The sequence below is a fragment of the Condylostylus longicornis genome, unplaced genomic scaffold, assembly GCF_029603195.1.
Source record: "Condylostylus longicornis isolate FDR11 unplaced genomic scaffold, ASM2960319v2 ptg000002l, whole genome shotgun sequence".
NCBI classification, from domain to species: Eukaryota; Metazoa; Arthropoda; class Insecta; order Diptera; family Dolichopodidae; genus Condylostylus; species Condylostylus longicornis.
The window spans coordinates 473,717-490,776 of NW_026577971.1; the positions used below are offsets into that span (position 1 = coordinate 473,717).

Consider the following 17,060-nt stretch of genomic DNA (forward strand, 5'->3'; position numbering starts at 1 on the left):
AATTGAGAAAAGCAAAATAATAAGCAATAAAAAAAAATTATAATGATAATGATGAAGATGAGCTGCTGAAAATTGTGAATCTTGTATTTTGTAATTGGCCTTATTTTAAAAGAAAAAAAAAAATAATTATTGTTGCCGTTTCTTTAAGTACAATAAAATTTGCTTTATGCGTAAGTGTTTATGGTTTGAGTTTATTTAAGATGGTAATTGTTAAAAATTTATGGAATTAAAAGAGGTTAATTTGGAATTTTAAAACAAAGTGATGAATTTTCTGATGAAATACAATTGAATTTTAACGAATTTTTATTTTTTTTTTTGTAAAGAAACTTAATCCAATGAATTTTCTCTATATATACATTCCTTGTTAAATATAAATAAGATGATACGATGGAATAGTGCTCTTTAACTTAATTTGATAAATATCTTTATTTTCATCAATCTTAGAATTACTTAGATGAATTCAATATTCAATTCATAAGTAATAAGTAAAAGTAATAATTCAATAAACAGAACAAACTAACTCTGTTTAGAAGTGTAATAGAAAAGTGTAGTAAAAATAGAAGTGTAATAGAAAATTTAATATTCCAAGAATTTGATGAAAATATTTGGAGGCATTCAATTATCCGAGAGGACTAATGATGAATACAACATTACTAATATAATTTTGTATACTCGTAAGTATAATATAAAATATATAGGGGTATTAATTTTTGTTTTAATTCAATTTTTATTGAAAATTAAGAACTAAAATTAAGAAAATTAAGAATTAATTGAAACCTGACTATGTACTTATAATCAAAAAATTTACTTAACACAATTAATATATATTGATCAATTCGAACTAAGATCGAATCTATTGAATTATCATCAAAAGCAGAAAACTAGTGAAATTTTAAAAATTACGCATGCGTGTGCGTAACGCATACATAGAGAAGGATAAGGTAACAGTAGATGCAAATAAGATCTTGCGTGATACCCATTTAGTTTCCGTTCTTAATAATTTTTTTTCCCAAAGAAACTTTGGAAACTCATAAAATTACTCTTATTCCCAAAAAACAGTCCAATGTCATATTATTTAAATTCAGCACATTTATACTTAGTTGTCTCATTAAAATTAATTTCACACGCTATAAATATATATATATATACACTTATAATTATGTGAAATCTTATATTTCTATAAGATTTAATCAATATACATAATTTTAACTTCTTAAATACTAATTAATAATTAAGTATAATAATTCATAAATTTCCTCTTTCTTAATAAATTTCTTAAAAAATTTCAAAACTCAATAAGTATACAGAAACCAGAGAAACAAGTTATTTAAAAAAAAAAAACAAAAAAATTCAACCTCTCCATTTTTTATCAATCAAAATTATTAATTTCATTTTAAGTATTGCACCAAACCAATCCTCTCTATATATTCAAAATGCAGCACATTAGAAAATGCATATAAAAATCAATATAATTTTATACTAAAATATTTCAAAGCATTTGTATGCATAACTATTTCTAAAATTTTTTATTTCCGATTCATATTTTTATAAAACTTATGCGCCGAATAGAAAAAAAAAAATTAAAAATTTTAAAAAAGTAATTTACATAAAAACTTAAAATTCGTAGAGCATAAAATTCAAAATCGGGCCCACACATATGCTTTAATACAAGCATTTATGTTGAAAAGTATGTGAATGGGTTGTGGAATTTGAATATATTGAAAAAACTTTTATATTAATTTTCCAATTTTTAATTTAGCCACCGTATTCGCATTTTATATGAAACACATTTTTTTTTTTTCAAAATACACACACACACACATGTACTTATGCGCATATGACATTTTATGAATAAGTTTTTGGGAATGTTAATTTAAATTTTACCATATGGGTTTTGAACCAAATCGATTACAAACATATGTTGGTAAACTAGCATAGGAATAAAACATAAAAGTGAATGCGTAACTGTAAGTTTACAAACCGCATATGTATATTATAAGTATTTATTATGAAGAAGAGGGAAAGTGGTTTTACAAGATCTTAATATCAAATATCACATAATAATATCTAAGTTATCGATTTAAAAATCAAGAAAGACAGAGAAAAACAAAAATATACTTAACAGTTTGTTTGTAGTTACCAAAGTATTTTTGGCATTTTTGTTATGGATAATTTTCTTCCGCTTTCATGAGAATTTAGGAAGTACGTCAAATATAAGAAAGTATTAAGAATTGCCATAAAGTTATTTTAAGTGCAGGAAGTGAGTTTAATTAAATATCTATACGTAAGTACTTATTGTGCATTACTTATAATTATGCATGTTAAGTGAACAGTATGAATAAATCGAAATATATTAAAATTAATGTTTTGAAAATTTCGATATGATTCCTTATGTCTTCAATCTTCACAATGAGTGAGAATAACTATCGTAAAAATTATTACTATTTAAGTACTTCATAATAATCTATAAAGAATACAGAATTTCAGTTGTTGTGTCTTTGGTAAATAAAATCCTAATACAGTAGAATACATACAATAAAAATAAAAATTTCTGCTGTCAAACAAATTGTTCGCTAAATAGACATTTGATTTTAGTAAATAAGTATTTAACGTTCGTGACATAGGGATTTCTGAAATAAGTATTAACAAAATGATAAAAGAATGACTAGAATTAAGTATACTTATTACTCACATCAAACAATTCGAAATTTGATTTTAAATCAAACATTGTTTGATAGCAAACAATGTTGTATGGCGTTAAATTATCCATCAAACAGTATCAAACCAAGTTTAAATACGTATATCAAACTTTCATTAAATTTAAATTACTTGAATCATATTCGACTCATACTACATTTATAAACTTTCAATTACTTGAAAAATATTCTAAACAGTTCGAATTCTTTATTAGCTACAAAAAGCTGTGACAGTGAAGATAGATGAAGAAACGCTCATTTCATCGGAGAAAAAATACTTATGATTTTTTACAATTAATTTGGTTATTAGTTGAAATATGCAAAATGAAAACATTTTACGATGGACTGACAAAATTTTTCTATTACTTAATTATAAAATTATTGTTTAAATGAGTAATTAATTATTGTTTGAATCAAATTGTCTTCGGTTTTCTTATTTTGTTTACCCTTGCTTTCAATTATAATGTTTGTCTACAATGTCTCTTATAAATATAAGTAAGTATTTATGTAAAAGCGGTCATTATGGAACGATGAAAACCCATTTTTCTTTTTTGTTTAATATTGCTTATTGATGTTTATAAATCTTGTAAATGTTTTGCTGTCGTATACAAAAAGAAATGAAATTTATAACCGATTTTTAGGACTTACATAAATATCTGATAATTTTATGAGAACCTTTATTTAATTATATATAGGTTTTTGTTATGTGAATATATGTATATATACGTATAAGCAATAAATTATGCAATGCAATAAATTTTAAATAAACCGCAAAATTGTGTTGATGAGGAAAATTCGCTGAAATGGGAATTTTTATTAGAAAATTTGTTGGTTTAAATACTTATGTATTATATGTATATCAATGGATGTAGCTGAAACAGAATGAATATTAACAGTTACTGAATAATGTAGGTTTCTTATTTAAATTATTTAAATTTTCATATTCAAAAAGAATTAAAATTTTAGAATCACTAAGAAAATATTGTTATACGTATGTAAAAATTCTCTAAAATTCGGCGTATTTTCAAAGTATTTTAGTTAAAAGAAATTGAAATTGACTCCATTCAAGGCTAACTTAGAAACTAACTATCTGGTATCAAAACAACTTTAAGTAACCATACCCTTATTTTAAAATTTTTAATTTTGCATATAACGAAAAATTCCATTTTTTTCGATATCGAGTTTTGGTAAATTTTAATATTGGCAAGAAAAATTAATCTATCTGTTAAAAGTGTATAAGAATTATAAGTAATGAAATGTTTAACTTCAACTTTTAAAAAAAAAAAACTCAACTCAAATGCAATAAATTTCATTCAGCAGGCAGTTCGGTTTAAAACACCCTATTTGTTAGTTCAAACTATATGCGTATTTCTAGTTGAGTAATTAAATTTAGTTCCAATTTTTGAGAATTTTATTTTGGTACTGTTATTTTTTTTCAATAATTTTTTTCAAATGTTTTTTTTTTTTGTACATGTATAACACAAATATTTTTTTCAATTTTAGCATATTGTTTAGTAGAGTAATTATTAATTTTTTCCTCCTCATTATTATTAAATAATTAGACTTTCCCATTACTTTATTTCCAAATATGGTTATTTTATTATTTTATAAATGGATTGGTTTACCACTCAATAATTGGTTTTGGGTCCGTTTTTTTGTTTTTTTTGTTGATTCCGAAAATTTTGTATGGCAAATTTATTGAGGCAACAAAAATTTTTATTTAACAATTTTTTTTTTCTTCCAAATTTATTATTGCTTAGAGTTAATTATTTTGGTTGTTGACTTTTTTTACCGGTTGTTTCTTTTTTTTTTTAATTTTTTTTCTGTATTTTGGAATTTTTGGCAGGTTTTAATTTTTACTTGTCAAAATTCGATTTGTATTTTTTTTGTTATTTAGTTCCTATAGTAGAAAGTTAATGGATTTTATTGTAATCGATTTTTGAAAGATTGATTAGTTAGACGAGTTGTAAATATGAAAGCGAAAATATTTTCTTGTTATTTTGTTTGTTTGTTATAGTTATTATTATTTAATAGTTATTACTGGTTAACTACATGTGCACATACCTACGTAAACGTATGTAATTCGAAATCATGTGATTTTGTACATAACTTTTAGTTATATATATGTAGTTAATTAGATCTTTTTATTCATACCATATAGATTACAATTTTTTTTTTAAATAAATATTTTAATGAAAGATTGGTTAAAAGTGAAAATTTACGTTAAAAATTTGATAATTTTTGCTTAAAGGGTTAAAAAATTTTTGAAAGAAGAAAAAAATTAAATAAAATTCCAATGTGTTATGTACACGTACTTGTAAGGTCGTTCAAAAAAATTTAATTTAATTATATAAGAAAAAATAAAATTAATAAAGAAGGGTTGCTTCCAAGAGTAAAATTATTATTACATATTTGTACTCTTACTTCTGTTTTTTATTTCAATTCAAATCCAATTAATTTTTATAATATTTTGAAAAAGTCGTCTATATTTTGTTAAAAATTTTAATTGGAAATATGTTAGATAGCTTAAGGCAAGTTTTTTCACCTTATTTGTAATATTAAAGTAAATTAATTTTTTCAGTTCTTTTTTATTTTTTATTTATTGTAAAGGTAAGTAATTTAGGTGTACGTCAAGTGTTGTTGCATATTGTCGATTTTTTTGTAAAATTTCATTCATAAATATTTTACAATGAATTGAAGAAAATTTAATATTTTGTTTACGTCACCTGTTACGTGAGTAAAAGGAACTGTAATATTGTGGATTTAAAAAAAAAAAAACTGTTATACTAATATGAAAAACTGTTATACGAATAAGAAAAACTGTTATACATTATTATTATAACATTGTTAATTTCCAAAACACATTCACAATTTCTTTAACACATTAAAAATTTTTTGTTCAATCTTATTAATGAAAATTATTACAAAGTTGTTATATGTTTATAGTGAAAATTGTTAAGTAAATATACTTAAGTATTTATTAACTTACTTATAGAAAAAGTAACAAAAATAATTCTTACAAAAATAAATTTTTACTTATTTAGGCAAATTGAGATTTTTCATAATAAAGAAAATACTTAATTTATATTAATTTAAGTTAGAATAACGAATTTGTCACAGTTAAGTACATTATTCGATTTCTTTTATACTATAGTACTAGATAAGTGTAAGTGAGTATATCAAATTACTGCAAAAATTTACTTGCTAATTACTTAATTCAAATAATTTTATAATAAATTGTATTAAGCAAAACAACAGCAAAATTAGAATACTTTGAACATATTTCAAATAACAATGCAGAACGATCTTGTACACAACTTGACTAAAATAAAGTACTCCTTATATAAAAAAAAATTTAATGAAATTTAATCTAAAAGAGAAATTAATGAGTTTTCATACTTAGTTGTCGCATTTTTACATTGTCATGTATCCATTTTTTTCTAGTTTTTCCAATTAATTTGCATAGAATATAAAAAAATACTTAGTTGAATGCACATTTACAACTATTAACATTCCACTAATTTAATTCCACTTTTATATCTGTTGGTATAACAGATTCAGTATTAAATAAAAGTGTTGGAAGTTACTACATAAAAATTTTAGTACTCAAGTTAAATTTTTGTTTTAAATATTTTTTAATCACTCAAAATGTAGCCTAATGTAAGTACAACATTTCCTTTATGGTTTATAAAATTGATTATACTTTGATTAGAACCACAAATCGTTATAGGTTCAGAATTTATTTTATTATACCACGGCACGATATTAAATATACAAAAAAAAAAAACAAATATTTTTTATTTTGGTTTCCCTTTAAAAGATTGATTGACTTAATATTTGATTGAATTGTTTTGGTGTAAGCAAAAATGTGTAAATGCCATTTAAATGCTAGTTATGTATTATGTATATATATATATACTTATATACATATACTTATAGAAAGCGAGTTGATTGATCGATTAGATTATGAATGCATTCGTTTCCACAAACAACAAAACGAAAAAAATGAATTTTTTTAACCTTAAGTGGAAAGTTTTCAAAGAGGTTTTTCAATAGTTTGTGTATTATTAGGTAAATTTTTTTACGTTAATAGTTTTTACTTGAAATGGACCTTATTTGATGAAAGATGAAACGTTAAAATGTAATAATAATAATAAAATAATAATGTAAATGTAAACATACCACGAAATTTTAAAGTGAAATATGAAAATTTAATTTATTTTACTTAATTATTTTAGAATTATTTAAATGCCGTCTGTCAAATGTACCCCAAAAATTATTGTCTGTATATTTTACTACCCCAAAAATTGAAAAAAAAATCGAGAAAAATATTCTAGTCTCTTGCTTTTCAAGTGTAACAATAAAAAGCTGTTCGATTTTTTAATTAAACCACAAAGCCCAAGGAAATCTAATCTATGAAAAGCGAAAATATTTTGTCATCGCAACCGAAAATTAATTTCAAAAGTTAAACAAGAAATTTCTGTAATCGCAAAAAAAAAAAAAACGATCTTCAAATTATTATTCTCATTTTCCATATTTATTTGTCGCTCAATTCCGCCCCGAGAGATAAATAGTTAATAATTAAAATGTTGAATGTTTTTTGTTGGACTCCCATTCTTCTAATTACTTGCAATTAGCATATTTCTCAACTAAACAGTTATTAATTTTTAACGTGCTATTAATTTCATTTTTAGACTGGGTGTCGGCTCAATAATGAATATTTGTTTACAGCAAACCGTTTGGCTGAAATTTCATACTTTATAGATTTAAATCACATAATTCATACTAAAGCATAAAGCATGCAATTTTAGGGGAGTTGCAAACATTTGACTAAAGGTTTGGTTCTTTAACTTTTATGCTCATTTTTCACATTTACGATCACAAACTTCTTGGCTCTTTTATATCTCATTTCTCTTCTTTACTTTTCATTTTAAACTGAAACGTGCTCATTGTTGTTCGCAAATTTTCGCCTTAATTCCTTAAATGAAGCCCAAAATTTGAGATAAACAAACTTAACTATATTTCGTGAATAAATCTTGCTGAGAGATAGGAATATATATGTACATACATATATCTATGTATGAGATTAATATTGCTTGATTATTTTTTCAAATTTACTACATATTCAAATATGGGCAATTCAGCTAACAATAAATTGAAAAAAAATTTTTTTTTTTATTTTTCTCCTCAATTTACAGAATTTTTAACTAATGAATGAATGAAAGTAGTAAATTTCTACAACCATCATAAATAAGTAGTAATAATGAAAGAGAAAATTGTTTAAAAAACAACCAGCAGGGAAAAAATTTTTTTTTTTTGAAAAGAAATGTTTTTAAACTTTTCATAATTAAAAAAAAAAACAAGAAAATCGAAAAGAGAAAAAAGAAAGGAAAAACAATATACGAGCGCTTGTTGTTTAGTCAAGTGCCCATTATACACTCTTAAAGACTATAGACTTTTATAACTTGTATGCAAAGTGGTAAATTACTAAACAACTTTTTTAACATTGTTATGATGGTATTGCTGCTGCTGCTGCTGCTGATTATTGCTCGTTGTTTAGTTTTTGTTTTCGTTTTTTTTTCGTTATTAAATTAAACAATGACAACATTTACACGCTTTACCCTATAATTTGCCTGAATATAATTTAATTGTAAAGGAAATTAATATATATACACTTTTGTTTATTTATTTTATAATTTTAATATTTAAGTACGGAGAGGAAATTATACCGTACCTACTTACCTATAATATGTAACTGTACATTTAATACTATATCTTCATTGAAATCAAGAATAAATCATGAGAAAAGTGAGTTAGAATTCAATTACCTGTTTTTCAAATTATTTTTATGCTTTATTATGTGGGTGAAAACTTTATTATAATATAGGGGAGAATTTACTTATTGTCTGTCTGTTTTTTTTTTGTTTAAAGCTGGGAAATTGTTGTACTAATTCTTAAATTTTATAAATGCTTGAATATTATTCACACGATACCTTAGTAGGAGTTTGATTTTTTATGCTCGTATGAAAAATTTACAATACTTGCTTGGGTTTTAGACATATATTTACATAATATTTATATATGTGTAAGAAAAGCATGATTTTCTCTCTAAAGTACTTTTTTGTGTTTCTAAAGAATTAAGTATAAATTATATTATACGTACATATTTACATTCACATACACTGACTGATATGTTACAAATTTTTGATTATTTTTCTTATATATTTGAATTAATTTATTTTGAATCATAAAATTTGAAAAACGAGTACAATGTACATTTAATAATATGAAATTTCATTATGTAAATTTGTTTATGTGTGAAGAAGTATGAGATAAGCGTTATTATAACTAACACTTATTTACACATACTTACATATGTACATATACTTAACGGTTTGAAAAATACTCTGAATAGATGGCAACAGAAAAATTCAGATTATGTAGTCTTATTTAGCTTGCTTTTGTATTTCTGAAGTAGTAACCAAAGCGCAGCATTATATTCTAGTATAAGAACTTTTCCACCCGCAAATTTTTCATACTTGAATTCATATAAGTATTTTGCTTAAATTTTTAATAATATTTATTATAGTGATAAAATGAGCAGGAGCCGAGTTCGCGTATAGTATCACCTGCATAAGCTAGGAAAATCGGGCTTCTGTTCAGATTTTGTGGGGACAATGATAAAACTGTCGTGCACATCATTTGCGACTGTCCAGTACTGGCTGTCCGGCGGCGCAATTGCTTTTGACAGGGTTTCGTAAGCGTTCGGGACTGTCCAACTCCTTTAGGTACATATGTCTCCGGTTTCGCACTTGGAACGGTGATATTGCAGATGGGGTCGTCAGGAGGCTACAATAAGTCGCGAATGCCTTCGGTGGCCCGGGGAATACTCCTGCCCTACTCGGTTCTCTTAAAAATCTACAATCTACAAAATCTACAATAATTATATATAAGGTTTATAGATCCTATATTCTGTATTAAATCAAATCCTGGCCGTACTAAGTGTACATTTACTATAAACTTTTGCAGACTAAAGTTCTGTACACTCCCCAAAATAACACTGAAAATTTTTTTTCATTTTCCACAAAATGTACAATCGTCGTTGCCCACTTTGGTTAGATTCGGAGGTATCGTCTATAATCCGCATAGTAGTATGACAAGATGCCCTTGTTTACTGAAATAAAAATAATTGACCGAGTACTTATACAGGAATCATCTGTTATATAATGACCATTTTTATAATAAAATGTGAATTTAATTAAAAACACATTCAAACATAGCCTAACCTTGTACGACTACCTCAAATTTCTAAATTTTCTCATTTACTTATACTTTGGTCTATACTTATATCTTTGGTTTATTTAAGTAAGTATAATTTTTCTTATTTTTGTTTACGCACATATCTAACTTTTATACTTTTATACTTCTTCCTAGAAATTTAAAAAATAAAAATAAAGTTCTCAGACTTTATGACGCTCCATTTTAATATCCTTTTCCTACATATAACTAAAAATATCCTTTAAAATGTACATACGTTATCATTTTCCTATTTTGCTTTTCATTCATTTTTATTTTAGGAACGATAGCATTACAAACAACTTTCGCGCACATAAGTAAGAGTGTATTATACGCTATGTGAACATAAAATGTCTATGCACGTATTATTCAACTTCATTCTTAGAAGTTCATAAAAAATAAAACTTTTCCTGGTATACTTACAATTTATCAACGACTACAGCACGAGAATGAAAAATTATTTTTAGCAAAAATTGTGTCTAAAATATATTTTTTTCTTTAGAAATAAGTTCGGATAAGATCTTAAACATTTAATATTATTGTAACTTTGTAAATATGAGTATGTGTGTATATATATAACTACATACATAAGATTCTAAATGTCTTTTAAAGCAAAATCAATGAAAACAGATTGTCTTTGTATACCTTGTAACAAAATAGCTTTAACTACAGTAATATATCACATGTATTTGTTGTACGTAATTGCTCACACTTACTTATCTATTTCTATACAATATAGGCCTAGAAACAAATAAAATATTGTTACAGTGACATAAAATTAATTTATTATATACTATATAGATTATTGAGAATTTAATCAGAAAGATTACAAAATTTACGTATTTTAACTATTGTTTTATTAATTTATCAAATCAGTAAAAATGTACTGTCTAAAAGTTTGGGTTTCTTACAGAACAAAAAACAAAGTTTCATAATATTAAAGGATTAATTTTATGGAAATACTTAATGTAGTCACATTTTTATTTCACAAATATTATAAGGATTGCGTGAAGTTTTACCAAAATAAAAATTTTTAAACGAGCATCAAAAATAAGGCCATTTTGAATTGACAAAAATTAACATGCGACAGAATGAGCATCAACAGACAATTAAATGTAGTTTATAAGAGAAAAATCCAGTTTCCGTTGTAAATGTATACTTAGCCAAACATACTTAAAATGAAATACGAGACAATTATCAAATATTAGTATATAGCAGATTCAAACCTAGCTTGCACAAGTTCATTTATTACGGCATTTATTGTTATTTGTTGTTCGGGCATTTAAAGAACCTAATACAACCTCTGATTCTTATTTTGTGTCAAGAATATGTAAATTTTTAAATTCTAATCTAATCTTGTTCAAAATTCAATTTGCAGGATTACAAATTTAAATTTTTTTTTTTTTGTAAGTACATAAAATTATTTTCATCATAATTTCACGAAGATGAATAATCCCCATAATATACTTAACATTAAATTTCTCAATTTGATAATTTTTCTTTTTTACTTATGCTTCCATTTTGCGCAAAAAATTTAATCTTGTTGTTATTACACACATTTTTTTTTTCTTATTTATTTCTTATTGTTAATAAAACTTATTTTACTCTTTCTACATAATCACACCTGCATTATTATTTCGTCCTTGAACAATATAACAAAAATCAACGAGTAAATTTGAAGAAACACGCGAAATTAAGGTTCCCTTATCGTTCTTTTTTACTTTATGAATGTTTTTGCATTTTGTTAAACGAAAACAATACATTTTTTTTTCTCATGTTTTGTATACAGCGAGCATGATACCTCCATAACTACACTTTGTAATTAAAGTGTACATATACAAAAAGAGAACAATAAAATTTAAGGTGGTTAAGTTGATTAATGTATATTTTTTTGAAATATCGGCCAATCTTATAACTTTAATAAGGTGTTCCACATATAGTAAATAGGTTTTTGTTATAAAATGATGGTATAGGTTAGTATAACTAATATACAGGCTTGGTACATTTAAAGAATTACTAACGTTACTTAACAGGTACTGGAGATTTTTAGAAGATAGAAGTAAATATGTAAAACTATATTGTAAATAATTCATAAAATACTTTTCAATCAAAAATATAGGTGGGGTTTTTCTTAAAGTATAAATAGAAAAATTCAATGCAATTTCATACGAGACAATTATAATTCAGAAAAAAAAAAAAATTAAAAATTTCACTTACTATTAACTTTTTTATAATTAATATGAACGCTTCCATCCAAATGTATACTTAAATTATCCAAATTATTTGGTACACTAACTTTACAGCATCTTAATCCATTTGTATATGCATTAATAATTGAATCCCGATATAATTTAACTAATTGAAATATTAATGCCCATGCTTGTTCTTCTGATATTGGTGCATTAAATGCACTCAAAATATCTTTTAATGAAATACAACCATCACGATTACAACAATAGCATATTAAATCATTTGCACTTTTTATATTATCACTTACATTATTAATATTTGTTATTGTATTTGTATTATTACTATTATCATTATTACTATTATTCATTTTTATATTATTAAATTTTTTCATATTTTGTATTATTTTTTTAATATTATGATCATTATTTATTATATGATTACTATCATTATTATCATCATCATCATCATCATCACCATCATCACCATCATCAATATGATCAATATCAATTAAATCATTTTCATTATCATGATTAATATTATTACTATTACTATTACTATTACTACTACTACTATTACCGCCATCACCATCATTATTAATTATTGTTTTATTTAATTTATTAAAATTTTTATTATTTTTAATTATTTTAAATTCAGATGATTTTTTTGAATTTTTTGTATTCTTTTGTATATTATTTGTACAACATTCTTTTATTTCAATTGCCGATTCCATACTAGAATCAATAAATCCTTCTTCTTCACCTTGGCTATCATATTCAACTTGATGTTGATTTAATTTAACATGGCGATTATTTATTTGAAATCTATTATTACTATTATTTAATATTATATTATTACTATTATTACTTTTATTATTTTTATTATTAATACTATTATTATAATTATTAGAATCATAACATGTTGTTGTACTGTTTAAAATTTTTATTGAATCACAACATTTTTCTGATCCAACAACAGTTGTTAAACTATTACATAATATTTCATTATCAGGATCATCACTACTATCAACAAAAATTATATCATCATCATCATCATCATCATCATCATCTATGTCATCATTATCAAAATGATTATCATCATTACTTTCATTTTTAATATCGCATAAAATTAATGATTTACGTTTTTTATTAATATTATTATTAATTATTGGTTGATCTTTTGATGATTGTATTGAATCAATTTCTTTCGATTGATTTGGTGATGAATTTGTATTTGATGGGGTAACATTAAAGCCACCTCCGCCATCTGAAATGGCTGTTGTAGATTTTGATTTATTCATTATTAATTAATTAATTAAATATTTAATATACATTTATAATTATTTTATGAAATTTTAATAACATAGACACTTTTCATAAATAAAAAAATTTTTTCTATTTTACATTTTTCTCTGTTTCAAACACTAATCACTATAGGTATTCAAAATTTTTACATTTACTAATCAAGTTCACACTTATTTAAATTTGTTTTTTTTTTCAATTAAATTCGGGAATTTTTTAACATGTAACAATAAAATTCTAACGTTGCACTTTTACAATATTCTTCTAAAAATTTTTCTCACAAATAAATTTTCTTAGTTAAATGAAACCGCGTTTGTAATACTGACAATTTACCATTTATTTTTTTTATTAATATTTTCGAAAATTTTTTCTTTCATTAAATAATTTTTTGTTTTATTTGATATTGGTTTTTAAATGATTTTTAAATGTCAAATTTTAAAAAAAACAACATGCTATAATTTTTTATTTCTTTAAAATTTTTTTTAAAAATATGATTTTCCTTAGAGTGGTGCCTGCAAAATGAAAATTATTTACATATAGCAGAAATACACGAAATTTAAATGATTTAAAATTTAAAAATTTGATTTTGATATTTTCAAGTAGGTTATTATAATTAAACTTCTTCTTAATTAAGTAATTAAGAGAGCAATGTACTAATTTTATGATACAAACGCTGCATTGGCTAGTGTTATTAACCATGACAGTTTTGTGAATTCAACTAAATTTAATCGCATATACCTACATATATATATATATAATTTTCTTAATTCTAATTTTAAATCAGAATTTTAGGAATAAAATTCGAATTTAAATTTTCGAATATTTCGAATCTTGTGTATTCGTATTTTTGCATATTGTTGGCAACACGCAAAATAAAATTAATTAACAATAATTTAATAAAATAAAATATTGTTTAATTAATGATTAGAAAAAGCTTCAATTTAAAAATAAATTTTTAATTATTCTAAAAGAATAAATTAAATCAAGTGAAGTTTTAATATTAAAAACAATTTGATCGAGTAACTTATTCGTAACAAAAAATTTTTTCAATTATACTTGATTATGTTCAAATTATTAATGATTTGGAAAGAAGATTCTTCTTCATCCAGAAACTTAAATTTAATTACATTGAATAATTGTTCGCTTTGATTTTGTAAAATTATAAAAAAAAAATGACTAAGTATCCACAATTAAAAGGTTCTGTACACCCACCCTGATTTAATCCAAGGTTCTTGTAGAAATCTAGAATAAAATAAAACTAATTCTAATATTTTTCATATTTTTGCTTAAAATGCAAATTGTTTCTAGTTGTAAGTATGTTCTTTTTTCTTTGTTACGGATTATTTATTCTTTGTAGTTGCGTTTATATTTTTATATTTAAGTAATTTTTTATACGATATTGTAATCAAATTCATGTACATATATGTACATAAATGCCATTCAATATTATTATATTAAAATATTGTGATTAATTCTAAAAAAATAATAATAACCCACTATTCATAAGCGAACACCTTGCTTTTTCTATTCAATTCATTTCTTATCCTCCTAAGAATAAGAAGAGAATAATGCGTTTTACACTACAAATATATATACAATATTACATATATTTTGCATATACATCTGCACGTAAATTTTATACATAAATAAAGCATATAATATTAAATTTTATGTGATTTTTTTTTTAATATTGATTTTCCGCGCCTTATGGTCATGAAAATAAAACTAGTATTCTTTTTTTTTACTATTTTCTGTAGAAATAATTCTATGCATGTATATTAATACATGTGTATTAATATATACATATGTATATATGCAAATATAATAATTGCATAAGTACAGCGTATATATATATATATATATATGTATGAATGTAGTTATCCAAATATTATTGTGTGTTTATATGTTTTTAATATCCTTGTTTTTATGTATGGGTCAATATTGCTATTAAAAATTTCCGGATTTTTTTTTTGGTTATTGCATTTTAAAATTTCAATTTTTTTCTTTTATTGTACTAAAATATTAAATAATAAATTTTTATTTTAAATTTGGCAAAAATAATTTTTATAAAATTCAAAAATTTATTTTATTTTGTTTTTTTTTTTGAAAAATGCACCCTGTTTAATTTATTTTCCATAAAAATTTATAAAGCAGGCACAATTAATTAAGAAGAACTCAAACTTTGTTTCCCTCGTTTTTTTTTTCTTCTCAGCTTTACTTATAATTTCACATACCTACATGTACATTAGCAAGTTTAATTCACCGTTATCTTTATTTATTTATGTATTCAATTTTTCTTGTTTTGATTACTTTTAATTACCAAAAATATGAGATTAACAATTTTTTTTTTTTGATTTTCACAAAATTTCAGATTTTTTTTTTTTTTGAAATAATTTTATTTATTCTTTTTTTTGTTTTAATATCAAATTAATTAATTAAAATTTGTCACATTAAATTGTATTTTTTTTTTTGCTTTAACGTACATATATACTGAGAACGGTACAACAGATAAAAAAAAAAATATTTACAAAAAAAAATAATTTTTAATTTTTTTAATTTAAACTAAACTCTAAATTACGATCAACGCGCTCCGAATGTTCGATTAAAACTAAACCAACAAAAATCCTTCTTCAATATTCTTTCTTGTATTGAGTAAAGAAAAACCAAACTTCTTTTTAATGCTCTCTTTAATTTTTTTTTTGTTGCAATGAAATGAAAAATGTTGTTTTGTTGTTTTTGTTTAGGTTTAGAAAAAAATAAAGCTTAAATTTTTTTGAAAAGAGAGAATTGAATTATTACTCTTTCATTCCACGATTTTTTTGTTAAAGGAAATTTTTGTATGATTTGAGTTTTTTCACCATGAAAGCAAAAAGAAAGAGAAATAGAGAATTGAATTGAAAATTCCATTCCAATTTATTTACTCGTATTAATATTTTTCTATTATTGTTTGTTGCAACATTTTTTTTTTTGCTTTGCCGAAAAGAAAACAAAATAAAAATATAACAGTGATACTACTGTTGATAATGATAACACAATAACAGCTGATAAAAGGAAAAACTCTTAAATGCTTATGCTTCATATTATTCATATATGTAGTGTATTTACTACAATTGTATGATATGAGTTGAATTGTATTGAAACTATTTGTTGATGTTTGATATGAAAATGAGTATGTAGCATAATATAGAGAAAATGTTAATTTTGCATGATTCAAAATATTGCAAGCTTTTTATAATAGACAATAAGTATAAAGAAAAATAATAAAAATTAATAAAATATTTCAAATTAATAATAAAATAGACATATCATCGGTATTATGGAAGAGTCATGTAACTGTATTTTTTGAAAGTTTTGAGTTGTGTATACAAAAAAATTAAGAAATTTCTAAGCTATCTTTCTAAAGAACTCTCGTAACTCTAACGCTAGTATTTTCGGAAAAATAACGTTGTAAATTTTACATGTCTCTGCAAATTGCCATTATTGTGTAAATTTTTAAATATGTTGTTTTCGAAACATAAAAAAAGTATTTTCGTAACTCTACCATAATACCAACGATATTAAAATAGAAAAATCTTACAAA

The 17,060-nt window shown here is 23.3% G+C and overlaps 1 protein-coding gene across 8 annotated transcripts in view; it reads right to left on the reverse strand.

Annotated features, from left to right (window-relative positions):
- The window catches only part of LOC129605783 (protein spire), a 162,380-nt gene extending 146,373 nt beyond the window's left edge, over positions 1-16,007 (reverse strand). The window contains exons 1-2 of one of the 8 annotated variants that reach the window (XM_055515779.1): positions 15,719-16,007; positions 12,210-13,992 (exon numbers count right to left, since the gene is read on the reverse strand). In XM_055515779.1, the coding sequence (XP_055371754.1) occupies positions 12,210-13,479 (1,270 nt within the window). In that variant the 5' untranslated portion in view covers positions 13,480-13,992; positions 15,719-16,007. Of the gene's footprint in view, positions 1-12,209; positions 13,993-14,692; positions 14,858-14,977; positions 15,688-15,714 lie in introns of those variants that run through there. The other 7 variants (XM_055515758.1, XM_055515723.1, XM_055515732.1 and 4 more) reach the window with 7 other exon arrangements.
- Positions 16,008-17,060: the final 1,053 nt, after the last annotated feature.